The sequence below is a fragment of the Dipodomys merriami genome, unplaced genomic scaffold (genome assembly GCF_024711535.1).
Source record: "Dipodomys merriami isolate MVZ:Mamm:240054 unplaced genomic scaffold, mDipMer1.0.p SCAF_290, whole genome shotgun sequence".
Classification (NCBI taxonomy): Eukaryota; Metazoa; Chordata; class Mammalia; order Rodentia; family Heteromyidae; genus Dipodomys; species Dipodomys merriami.
Window position 1 is genome coordinate 280,616 of NW_027204382.1, and position 13,641 is coordinate 294,256.

General features: G+C 34.2%; 1 protein-coding gene across 5 annotated transcripts in view; it reads right to left on the reverse strand.

Moving 5' to 3' along the window:
• Positions 1–13,641, reverse strand: part of LOC138839044 (aftiphilin-like) — a 69,500-nt gene that overhangs the window by 26,963 nt on the left and 28,896 nt on the right. For 3 of the 5 annotated variants that reach the window (XM_070038690.1, XM_070038686.1, XM_070038691.1), the window contains exons 2-3: positions 11,379–11,457; positions 7,586–9,531 (exon numbers count right to left, since the gene is read on the reverse strand). In XM_070038690.1, coding sequence (XP_069894791.1) covers positions 7,586–9,499 — 1,914 coding nt within the window. In that variant the 5' untranslated portion in view covers positions 9,500–9,531; positions 11,379–11,457. The remainder of the gene's footprint in view (positions 1–7,585; positions 9,532–11,378; positions 11,458–13,641) is intronic. The other 2 variants (XM_070038687.1, XM_070038689.1) reach the window with 1 other exon arrangement.

Below are 13,641 nucleotides of genomic sequence, written 5' to 3' on the forward strand. Positions count from 1 at the left end.
TAAGTCACATGAAAATACTGGCTTCACTCTATTAATTCCTATCATATTAGAGTGAAGCAAGAAATTGGACCCAAGTTTTTTGCATCTTCTCCAATATCTTTCCATTGAATGTGTGTTTATGTAGTTAATTTTCAAGTAGCTGTATATATTTTTCTTTTTAGTAATACAAGAGTTCAAACTCAAGAGCCTTCTACTTGCTAGGTCAGCTCTTTACTACTTAAGGCATGTCTCCAGTCCTGTTTTGCATTAATTATCAATCTTCCCGTTCTCAGTCTCCCAAGTAGCTTAAAGGGCAAAATAGGTACTCAGTTCAAGTATCTATTCTTGAGTCTTATGTAAAGACAATCTATTACTGCTATTCCTTCTCGCAGTACTAGAATCTGTTATTGCTACTCCAAGTTTTTAATTTTGGATATCATGGTTGGTTTATTGGCATTTTTTAGTTGTCTTGATTGCATTAGGAAAACAAAAAGTTTGAGTATAGGTAGGTATGCTGAAGAGCATATTGCTTTCCCCAAAAGACAATACAGCTAAAAGTTTAAAAGAAGAAAAGATGGAATGTAGTCCAAGTAAGTTGACAGAGAAGACAAAAATAGAGAAAACAAAGACTTGATGAAGAAGACAACTAATATAATGAAGAAAATAACCTTTCATAAAGAACAGTTTCTCTTGTGACCAAATAGGATTCTTAGAAGAAAGATTCACACACACACTTTTTTTTGGTACTAGTCCTGGGGCTTGAATTCAGGACCTGGGTGCTATCCCTGAGCTTTTGTGCTTACGACTCACATACTATAACACTTGAGCCACAACTCCATTTCCAGCTTTGTTGGTGTTTAATTGAGACAAGAGTCTCACAGACCTTCCTGCCTGGGCTGGCTTTGATTGCGATCCTCAGATCTCAGGTTCCTAGAGTTATAAATGTAAGCCATCGGCATCCATCTTTTTACAGATAGGAATTAAACAAAACAAAACCACATTTCTAACTGTATTTTAAGCACAAAATTTAGTGTCATAACTAGAGTCAATACAGTAAAATATTAAGCTAGAATTATTTTTATGAATAAAAACTTGGTTTATAGTGCCCTCCTTATGTTGACTTCTTTTATTTATATAAATAAATAGCCTGGAAATTTTTGTTTTGTTTTTGTTTTGTTTTTTGTCGGTCAGGGGCCTGAACTCTAGGCTTGGGCACTGTCCTTCAGCTCTTCAGCTCAAGGCTAGCGCTCTACCACTTGAGCCACAGCGCCACTTCCATAGCCTGGAAATTTACAGAGAAATTTACTCCTACTTTTGTTTCAGTGGAGATAAAAGCTAATTTTAAAAACCTGTAGTTGAACAATGACTGCTTTAAAAAGAATTGTAAGGTCTTGTTATGTAAACCGGACTGGGCTCAAACACAGAATTTTCCTGACTGAAGTACAGTTTCCTTATGCAGATAGGCAGTATATGTAAAAAGTAAACAGCATCAGTCTAACCCAGTTTAGGAAAGATAATAAATTCAGCAAAGATCAAAGATGCTTGGTGAACATACTCAGAAACTAAAAAGCCTGGTATAATACATGATGGCTTTTGTTTAATGTTTACATAATACCATATTCCAGGCATTATTCTAAATGCTTTATAAATATTAGCTTATTTAAGTCTCTTAAAACATATAAGTTAAAAAAAATTTTTCCTGGAGAAGAAAATTGGTGCACAGAGCAAGTCAGGCTCAGAGAGACAAAGGGCACTTGTTTTTACTCATATGCGGAAGATCTAAAATATATTCATACATGAAAACACAGGGCATATGTATATATAATAAATGATCAAACTGCCTGAGTATGGTATACACAGGGGTGGGTTTCCATGGTGTAACATCTTTGAACAACTAACAGATAGCTTAAAAATGAATACCAGGAAGCTGAAACATGTCTTGTTTGAAGGGGCTAGTGGGATTTTAGGGGAGCATAACAATGGAGATAAATGGGGGCAAATACAGCCTAACACTCAATGTACATGTGAAAATGGAACAAATGGAAGTTGAGGGGCAGGTAGAATGATAGAAGAGGCAACAATGATCACTATGCCTTGTATATATAAACTGACAAGTTGAATTGACTCATACTATTTAAAGATGACAAAAATAATAAAAGAAAAAGGGTGCACCGAGAGGTTAAATTATGTTTAGGAAGGCTAAATAATGTGTACTAATTTTTTTAAAAAGTATTTTCATTCAAGACTGTAGGGGGCATAATTGTTCTACTTATGAAAGTATATCTTACTGTGAGCCATCTAAATCATTCTTGTATGTAGGCTGGACCTATTTATATAATTATATTCTGTTGATAACAATAGCTATATTCTCTATGTATTATACTTGATGCTGTACATGTATTACTTGATGAATGTTCTACAAGACACCAGATAATTATCTTCATGTTACAAACAACAAAAGCTCAGAGAGATTAAGATCATTAACCAAGTATTACTGCTGGTATCTTGCACAGCTAAGTGTACCACACAAAGTGCATCTTCTTTTCATCAAATCATAATCTTTACTTTTGGAATTGTTCAAATATTTCTAGGCTTTAAGTGCACACACAATTACCATTATAAATAGTTACGATACTAACTGAATAGAAAACTAAATACAATGATCCTTAAAGACATTTAAAATTCAATAATTTGTTTAACTCCACAACGTAACAGGAAATATAGTCATCAGTTCTCCCTTCAATATGGAATAAGGAAATTGGTAACTGGCTTAGATGAATACCAATTTATGACAATGAAATTGGTACCTGGCTTAGTTGAATACCGATTTATTTAATTTCATCATGCTGTTTTATTCAACCATATATCAAATTCTAAGTCTATCAAACAGTAGTATATTTCGAATATTAGCATTTGAAGAACCAGGGCTCTGATAAATACAGAATTGAAACTCAAAAGAGCTTCAAGGCAAGTGCCAGATTCACATTTTAGTTTCTCTATTAGTGCCCAATGGGGGAATGCCAATAAAGTGGTGTGCTACTTGCACAAATATGTACTTGTATTAAAAAATGTTCTTAGGAACCAAAACCATTCTGAGAATATGAATTAGCCCAGAGCAGGAGCTTTTGCTTTAAAAATAGCTTGAAATCTGAGTTTATTGTCAACAGTAAGAACTAGAGGTACTTCTACAAAATTGGATGGATTTGCTTCCCTATTCCTTTCTACTATTAACTAAGCAATACAGTTAGCAATACTATTTTTTTTTTTTTAGGTCTGGGACTACACTTGAACTCAGGACCTGATACTTTTACTCACTGGCTACAGCTCTACCAACAGAGCCATGCCTCTAACACTACTGTTGTTTTTTTTTTTTTTAAAGAACATTTTCTAGTAAATTTTTTGAGGTTATTTAGCAATAGCTAAACATTTACTGAGCATTTATTAAAAGTAAGTCTTTTTCTTTCCTATTTATTTGTTCATTCATTCACTAGTACTGTGGCAGTAGTGGAGTTTGAACTGAGGGCTTAATGCTCTCACTTGGCTCAACTTTTTTACTCATGGCTGGCACTCTACCACTATAGTCATACCTCTAATTCTGGCTTTTTGCTGGAATTTTTGCCAGCCTGGGCTGGCTCTGAACCAAGATCCTCAGATCTCAGCCTCAGCAATGGCTAGGATTATAGGCATGAACCAGGGTTGGCCCTTGCCTTTGAACTAAACTGAAATTGAGATATAGGCTCTTTTTGGATCTTAAGGCTGCTGGCTTTTAGAACTTACACTACTGACTCACCTGGTTGTCAGGCCTTAGGGCTCTCCAGCCTACTGCCTATATTTGAGACTTTTCAATTTCCAGTAAGTCCCTGTCAGTTTTGTTATCTTTATTCACACAGACATCCTATTGGTAATGTTTCCCTAACTAATAGACCTATAAAAAGTAATATGCTATAAAAAGAGTAAATGTATTACAAGTCTAATTCAGCTTTCCAGATGGGTGTATAAGACCAGAAGCACCTCTGCTTCTTATGCCACTCACATGCATATCTTCTTTATATTATCTTGTATCTAAGGTAACTTAAAATTCCTTCAATATATTTTCTAGTCAGTTACCTTTTTTTGCTTTTAGGGAGCAGAAGCTGATTAGTGTCACTAGTTTTAATATCAATAGCATTAGGTTTTGTACTTATGTGGAAGTTTAGAAGAAACACAAAATCCACTGAGCAATTTAATCTTCTATGTAAGATTATACCTTGCCACCATTAAATATTAAGTAAGATATCAAGTACAATCTATACCTGTATACTAATCAATCTTAACTTGAAGCTATGTACAAGAATAACCCAATTATAATATTCACTGTATGCTAAAATTATAATTTTTCTCTATTGGCACAATTTCTGGCCAACTCTACTAAAGTAATTCTATTTTGGAAATAAAGTATCAAATTTTCCAAAGGGAAACCAACAAAACAAATGCTATCCAAATATTTAAAGTAACCAAAGATCCCTAAGGCCAAAATCATAAAATTTACTTGCTTTATTTTGTTGTTTACTCCTATTTTCAGTCAATGTTGACACACAGAAGAGAAAATGCACAAATGTATGTAGTTAAATTCATAAAGATGAAAATATAGGATAGACAACATTCAATGTAAGAATGCTGATTTTTCTGATAAAAAACCAGTAACTCAAGAGAGCACAAAGCAAATTATTACCATTTTTCTGTTTACCTTTTTTGTGATGATGTTCAAAGCTCTCAAAATTAACATTCAGCTGAGAACATTTCCCTATTAGTATTATCAATTAGATGACTAATATTTAAAAAATGGCTTGTAGTTTCTTCTTCCTTTTCCTTCCTCTCCCCTCCCCTTTCTTTACTTCCTTCTTTCAGACTTTCAAATAAGTTCTCTTTTTACTTTTCTTTAGGAAAGCAAGGAAAGAACATATTCATTATATGTTATTTTCTAACCTTTCAATGTTTCAAAAAGGAATTATGAATAAAATAACTGTGTGTGTGGATAGGTATATGTCTGTGCATGTGTGCGCTGATAATGGGGCTTGAACTTAGGGATATGCACTTTCCTTTCGCTTTTCTGCTTAATAACTTAAGTTATATACCAAATGCAGTGAAAAGTGGAAATAATCTGAGATGCCAACTATATCATCTGCCTGACTTTACAAAACGAAGAACTTTTCTCCCTGTTGTTTAACTGAAGTAACTGAGCTCTGAATTCCAAAAAGCTTTGAAGAAATCCTCACAACATTCTGTCAAAGTACAACTTGGACAAAATACTTGATGGCACTTGCTTCAGGACACTAAATGCAGCCAGGTAAACTGCAACAAGAATAAGTCATTTCAAATTCTACCATGAGAAAAACCTCACATTTATCATGTGAGTCTTTCATTGCTTTCCTAAATACTGCACTAACTAGGAGAAACATTTTTAAAAATTTAATCAGTTTAATTTTAATGAGTCTACACCTTCTCTAAAAGGATGAGTAAGCATGATGTATTTTTCCAGCATTATCTGAAGATTAGGAAAGCAAGTCCAGGGAGTAGTCTCCTTCCAACAGCAGGATAAAAATGAAAACCACCATTTAATCTTCATTTACTTTTTACTTATTAACCTAACCCAGTACTTTCTTACTTCAACGTTCTTCCCAAACTCCTTGTAGCTCCCTTTAGCAGTTTCTTCTCTAAGCCTACCATCTTCCTCCAAATTCTGTCATTAAAAAAAATCCATCCTGCAGCAATAGAAGCCTTGAGGCTTGAGCCAAGCAAATCTCAAAAAGTATTATGTATTTTGCCTCTTCTATTCAGTTTCTATTATTTTTTACAAATAGAATCATACTCCCAAATTTTTATCTTTCTGCAGACTTTTGTCATTCATTACACTTTTAAGGTACCAAGTAAAGATGCAAACTCAGATCTATCAGATCCCATGAAGCCCTTATACTGTATTCAGTATCAAATTATACATAAGTAACTTCAATAAATTTGTATGAAGTAAAGTATCATACATCTGAAGTAGTTATACTTTTAAACATTAATTTTTTGATGATGTTAAAATTTCTAAACTACAAATTAAAGATCATTCAACACTAGTGTCACTTTTGGTGAAATGAAACTAAATAGCAAAATGTCTAGGTCAAAGCCAACAGTCTTCATTTTGCATTATAATTAGCTTACTTCTTACTACAAGGTACCACCTCAATAATAAATTACTCAATAGGAATAATACACATTAGCTAAACCATATAATAACTAAATTAGCAAATAAACCTGCTTGGATACCCAAAGTTAGCTGTGTACACCAAGTAGCAATTTGGTCATTTCTCTAAGATTACTTAATATGTCAAAGGTACCAAAGCAATGATGTATAACCACTTCAAATAGGGTGTCAGAGTAAACAATAAAGCACAAAATTTTTTAAATACTTGCAATTGAAAACAGGTTTCTTAGCAAAAAGTAAGTGGAGAAATAAAGTTTGTGGATCTGATTTCTCTGACAGAAGAATCAAAGAATAAAATACAGACGCTAAGAAGTAAAAATATTCTCCCTCATACATGTACTCCCTAAGAGGAGTAAAAGTATGTTTATACTTGCAAGAAATTATAAGCAAAGCAACAAACAGTAATTCAGCCAGTACCATTTCTTAATCTAGGACTAAGTCTTTTTTTTTTTTTTTTTTTGGGTCCGGTCGTGGGGCCTTGAACTCTGGGCCTGGGCGCTGTCCCTGAGCTCTTCAGCTCAAGGCTAGCGCTCTACCACTTGAGCCACAGCGCCACTTCCGGCTTTTTCTTTTTGCTTACGTGGTGCTGAGGAATCGAACCCAGGGCCTTGAGCATGCAAGGCAAGCGCTCTACCACTGAGCCACCTTCCCAGCCCCAGGACTAAGTCTTAATTCATCTCACACTCTCATTGAAAACACTGTTGAAGCTATTAAGTTACAAGGTCCAAATTTGCTATTTCCCTGCTATTCAGATCACTATAACCTTCAGCCCAGTATGAGGTTTAAGATTCTGCTTGTTTCTCTCCTGCAATCAAACTTCAATTTCCTTGATCTTTGAGAGACAAAATCAACATTCCTTTTCCCTAATGCTTAAAATAAATCTTCTAAACCTCAGCTTAACTTTTAAAATCAATGTAAAGGTAAAAACAGAAGAATTTAGTAGAATAATTAGCTAACAAAAAAAATGCTATTTAAATTCATTAACACTACAAATCAGTGAATTTCTATTATTGGCAAGGATAAAAGTATTACCAAGTATGTCAGGTGCTGGTAGCTCACACCTTTAGTCCTACCTACTCAATAATCTAAGTTCTGGGGACTGCAGTTCAAAGCTAGCCCAGACAGAAAAGACTGTGAGACTTTCATTTCAAATTGATCACCAAAAGGCCACAAATGGAACTGTGGCTCAAGTGGTAGCCCACTTGCACTGAATGAAAAAATTCAGGGACAGCACTCGGTTCCTAAGTTCAATTTACAGTACTGACACGCGCACACAAACACACACACAAAGGTGCACAGTGGAAATTTTCTTAAGCTGAATTAGTAGTCTCTATGACAATTAAGATGTCATTAAAAAAAGAGAAAATTAGTAAATACCTGAACTGAAGTGGCTGACTCCTGTAAATGGCCACTAGCAACTGTTCCTTTAGAAACTGCTAAAGGGACACTGTGCGTCTTAGAGGTTCCCAGAATATCAGTATTTTCATCTGTCCTATGTGACTGCCAGACTTCTTTTCGATGATGAGATTCGGTAGCTTGCTGATCTCCAAAAGCAGCCCAAGAACAACCATCTTTCTGTTCATCCTCAAAAGCATTCCAGCCTACAACTTGGCTAGGACCAGCTGAACTGAAGTCTGCAAAATCATCAGAGTCTTGAAAAGCACTGCTGTCATCCTGAATATTTGGCACACCATCAAAATCTCCAAACTCGCCATCTTGCTCATTTTTCAGTTTTGAAACAGGTTCAGTGCCTGTTCCACTAGATTTTCTTGCCAATTGACATTCCTCTGATAAACCATCAGAAGTCTGTTTTGGGTTGGACTCAGTAAATACCATTTCCTCTTGGCAAGAAACAGCATTTGTATCCTCAAATTCTCCAAACTCATCTCCTGGTTCACTAAAATGTGGAAAGTGCTCTGAAGACTCTTCAAAAGTGACATCGCTCATGGAATCTTGAGTACCAGCAACAAAAGGTGGAGTAGTGCCACTGGCTGTGCCAAAGTCACCAAATTCATCTTCATTTGTATCATTGCAAGTCACAAAGTCGTTACTACTATCATCATTTTTTATACTTACAGATTCATCCAAAACATTTTCTTCAGTGAGATCAATGTGAGGGCTTTGGGAATTAGTAAACTTGCTATTTTCTTCTTTGGAAGAACTAACTTCATCAGCATCAGAAGTTTTACTAGAATCCATGCATAGGTCAGTACTTTTAGAAGTAAACAAATCGAGGTTTTCCTCAGTTTTACATTGTTCTCTCCTAATGGCATCTGAATTATCAGCTGAATCTCCCAAGTTCCAAGTCTCTAATTGAATACTTGAATTAAAAAAATCATCCCTTTGCAGTGTTAGAAGGTCTTTTTTCCCAACACTGAAACCTCTATCAGTCACTTTACAGGTTTCTGAACCACAAACTTGCTCTTCTTCCGTGTCTCCTTTATCATCAAACCTTCTAACCAAAGGCATTTCTTTTACAGAATTAAGTTCATTGACTCTGTTAATTTTGTTGTTTTCCTGAACTGTTACTGCATCTCGATCATTTAAAATTGCACATCCCATTTCTTCTAATTGTATCCTTTCCTTTTTGGAAAATGTGGCAAAATCTGCAAACTCCTCAGCAGAATTAGGTGCAGAGTCTACACTGTACTCAGTACTAAGAGGCTTCCTTCCCTTTGAATTAACTACATTGTCCAGATCATCTGTTCCCTGAGGATTTACAGTTTCCAACCCTGCAAATCCATTTGTTAGAATCTCCAGACAAGGAGGTTTTTCACCATTGCAGCTCTCTAACTGTTTGTTTTGATGAACAATGTTCGTATCAGTTCTAAAATCTCCTGGAGAGAAACTTGCAGATGTCCCAACATTTTGTCTCTGTTCTACTTTATTTAAATCTCTTGGACTTTCCATACCATCAATGGAAGCATCTGAAGTTTTAAAAGAAATTATTTCATTGCTGGTGGTAGAAAGTAAAACATCAGACTGTCCTTTCATAGGATTAGGAGGTTCAGCAGTGATATCCTTATCATTACCATTCTTAATGGACTTAAAGCTTGTAAGGCTATCTACATTTTCTGAGAAATCATGAATTGGCATAAAATGGTTTGAAGGTATAAACTCTTCCTTGGGACGAGTATAATCTGGTGCATCAAAGTCAACAAACCCTATATCAGAAGGGCTAACTTCGGAAAATCCACCAAATTCCCCAAATTCATCATCATCATCATCCTCTGCTCCATTGTCGAGTGGTGGGGGGGATGAAGAGTACATTCGAATGATGTCTGGCTCCATTGTTTACTTGCTTGCAAATAATTAATTAACACCTATAAAAAAATAGATTAACCATAATATAATCTTTCAGCATTCTTTCAAAGCAATTTTAAAACAAGGCAGATTAATAGTTCACTGTACTATATTTAAAACATTTTTCATTTAGATAACTTTACTGAAAAAAAAGGTTTTATCTGTTATAGTGTATATAACATTATCAAAGCCATTCATATTATATCAATGAAATTGGAAATTACAGAAAATCTTAAACATACATTTACAAAAGCACAACAATAAAATTTTCTCTCAGGTACATGCTTATTCTGTGAAATTTTCTTTCAAATCACTGGGGACTCAGTGTTAGCCTTAAGGATTTGTATTCATTATTAATATTTGTCACAAAAAGTTTTCTAGTAACTGTTACAACTATGTTCTTCACTTTGCTTTTCAACATTTATTTCTCTCTATAGATGTTTGACTTAGGATAACCTATACCTTGATAAACACCTAAGTTAAAATGATCATAAAATGAAAATGCATTTGAAATATTTAACCTAATGAATTCCTTAGCTCAATAACATAGTATACGGTTGTGCAAATATGTAAAAACTCTATGTACTTATTTACCCTCATGATCACATGCCATTGGGAGCTGCAGCTTAATGTTCTTAAGAGTATCCTACTGCATATCACTAAAGCAGGATAAGATCAACATTCAGGATAAGATCTAAATTCATATTGCTTCCACACTCTTGTAACGTTGAATAAATTAATGAAGACAATGCAGGATATGAAAAAGCACTTCAATAAAGAGAAATTTCCACAAAAAGACCAAGAAATGAAAATCTCAATAAATCAAACAAAATGAACAAAAAGTTGCTATTTTCACCAATAAACTAGATAAAACAGAAACAAGCATATATGGTATTTAAAGATAATGGATGAATTATCACACTCAAATAGCAATAAAGAAAAAAAATTGTGAATGGGACATTTAAAATCTATGTGACATGATTTGAAGACCAAAGGTAAATCAATCATGAAAACAGAAGATTTCTCAGTAGAAAATCTAAAGTTAATGAGGGCATGGGATGATGCTATTTCAAGTACTAGAGAAAGTAACTGCCAACCTAAATTATTATATCAAAATTATCTTTCAGATTGAAGGAGTAATAAAGGCCTTCAAATATAAACATAAACCAGTATTATGGAAGATACTTAAAAGAATCCTACATATAGCAAAAGAAGCAAGATAGATACAAAATCACAAGGAATAAATCTTGCTAGAAGAGCAGATAAGCACATGAGAATTAGAAGAGTCAAATATAATTAATTTAGCAAGTCATCAACCTCTAAGATAAATATCAAGACCCAACAATATGCTGCCTGCAAGAAATTCACCTCATCAGTAAAAGCAACCACAAACCAAATGATAGGATGAATAATGATAGTACAAGCAAGTAGGATCTGAAAGCAAGTGTTATAAATATGCTCTCCAAGAACCACTGTAGTCACAACAATAGACATGAAAATAAAGAATTACCTCAGGAAGGCAAAACTTACTTCTGCAGAAGGGTGAACCATCATAAAGATCTGGCAAGTAAGCACAGTGCAGGCAGGCTGCTTTGGTATTTATTCTTAAGGCAGAAGGCCCTTCAGACTGACTGAACTCAGGTTTACAATCTGCTCATGACTGGCTAGTTTGAATAGGGTAAGATGTATTTATATAAGGTGTATATTAAGACTTTGAAATAAGATTAAGAGTACTACAATTAACCTCAAAACATAACCATACCCTGGGTTATTTCTTGAACAATCTAAGATGTGTCTTCTGAGGAATGTCTTAATTCTACCTTGGAAAAATCAGTTAAGACAGAATTTTACATTTCAAAAATCTTACCTTATCCCAAAGTAGGAACTTTTAAGCAACATACTTTGATAGATAAGGCAGTTTCTTATATCAGTAGCAGCTCCAATATCTGATTAAAAGACAAAATCAGCCAGAAAAGACAAAGTTACAAAATTTTGATAAGTGCAACAATCTACCAAGTAGCTATAAGTGTAAATATATATGCCAGACTGCAAGAGTATCACATTTTACAAAATAAATACTACGGTATACAAAATGAAAGACAGGCCAAAGTAATAATACCGGATGCCTTCAACACCCTATTTTCACCAACAGATCATATGGAATTCCCACCCATAAAAATCAACAAAGAAAAACTAGAGTTTTGTTATAGATCAATTGTACAAATAACAAGTGACTTTTTTCATATGTGGGACATAAAACAAGTACAAAAATCCTAAAATGATATTTTTCCATCTTATCAGATTATAGTGGAATGAAACTAGAATCAACAGATAGCCAGATGTTTGTGGCTCATGGCTATAATCCTAGTTATCCAGGAGACTGAGATCTGAGGATCATAGTTCAATGCCAGCCCAGACAAAAAAGTCCAGGAGATTGTTATCTTCAATTAACCAGGAAAAAAAAAAGGAAGTGGAGGAGTAGCTTGTGGCAGAGTGCCAACCTTAAGGAAAAAAAAAAAAAAAAGAAGCCAAGTGCAGGTGGCTCATGCATGTAATCCTAGCTACTTAGGAGGCTGAGATCTGAGGATCACAGTTCAAAGCCAGTGTGGGCAGGAAAAGTCAATGAGACCCTTATCTACAATAAACCACCAGAAAAACCAAAGTGGCTCTGTGGCTCAAATGGTAGAGCACTAGCCTTGATTTGAAGAGGTGAAGGGCAGTGAAAAAAAAAAAGACTTCTCAAATAACCCAATGATGTATATTTCAAGGTTTTAGAAAAACAAGAACAAGCCAAACCCAAGATCAATAGAAGACATAATAAAAATCTGCATTAAAATAAGTGATAAACCCAGAAAACGATACAAAGATTCAGTGAAACAAAGCCATGGTTCTTTGAAAAGATAAAACTGACAAAAAAGGGATACATATATGAAAGAAGGAAGTAAAATTATACTTATTGCAGATATGATTCTTTACCTAGAAAACACTAAAGATTTACCAAAACAAATTACAAGAAAAGGCAAGGCCAAATAAATAAAACCTGAGGTGAAAAAAGCAGACAGTACCACAGACAGCATTAAAATCATAGGGATATTTTGAAGAATTATATGCCAATAAATTGGAAAATCTAGAAGTAGACATATTTCTAGACACATGTGACCTACCAAAAGAGAAACAAGATGATACAAAATATCTATAATAACAAGCAATGAGATTCTGTCTCTCAACAAAGAAAAAATGAGGACTAGAAAGACTCATAGTTGAACTCTATCAAGTTTTAAAATAAACTATTCCACAAAACAAAGACAGGAATACTTCCTAACTCATTTTATGAAGCTATTATTACCCTGATACCAAAGCCTGGTGAGGGTAGAACAAACACAAAAATCAGACCTATATCCTTGATTAAAATAGATTAAAATACTTACAAATTGGATTCAACAACCTACTAAAGATATCACACATCATGATAAAGCTAGTTTCATTCTATGGATGCAAGGATAGTTCAACATATGGAAATTAAAAAACATAACACAATATATAAATGAAATCAAATAAAAAAATCAAGGACAAAAGAAAGACAAATGAACTTGAACTTTGACTTTTCTTTTTTCTATTGGAAAAAGCCTTTAGTAAAATCCACCATTCTTTGCTATGAAAATCCTCAATAAACTAGGTATAATACCTAAAGATATAAAAGCAACTTATTGCAAATTCATAGCTAATACCATCATGACTGAGAAAACTAAAAGCAGAAAAATGATAAGGCATCCACAGTCACTATTCTTACTCAAAATATTACTTGAAATTTTAGCCCAAACAATCTTGCATGAGAACGAAAAAAGACACAAACATAAAAGGAGAAAGTAAAATTATGTCTAGTACAGATAAGATTCTATACTTGGAAAACCCTAAAGACTCTTAAAAGTCTCTTAGAACTGATGAACAAATTCAGCGGTAGCAGGATACAAAGTCAACATAAAATCAACAAAACCAGTAGCTTTCCTGTATACCAATAATGAACCAAGAAAGGAATCAGGAAAACAGTCCCATTCACACCCTCAAAAAACAAAGCCAAAACAAAACCTGAGGAAAACATCTGTAACCAAGGAGGTGAAAGACCTCCACGA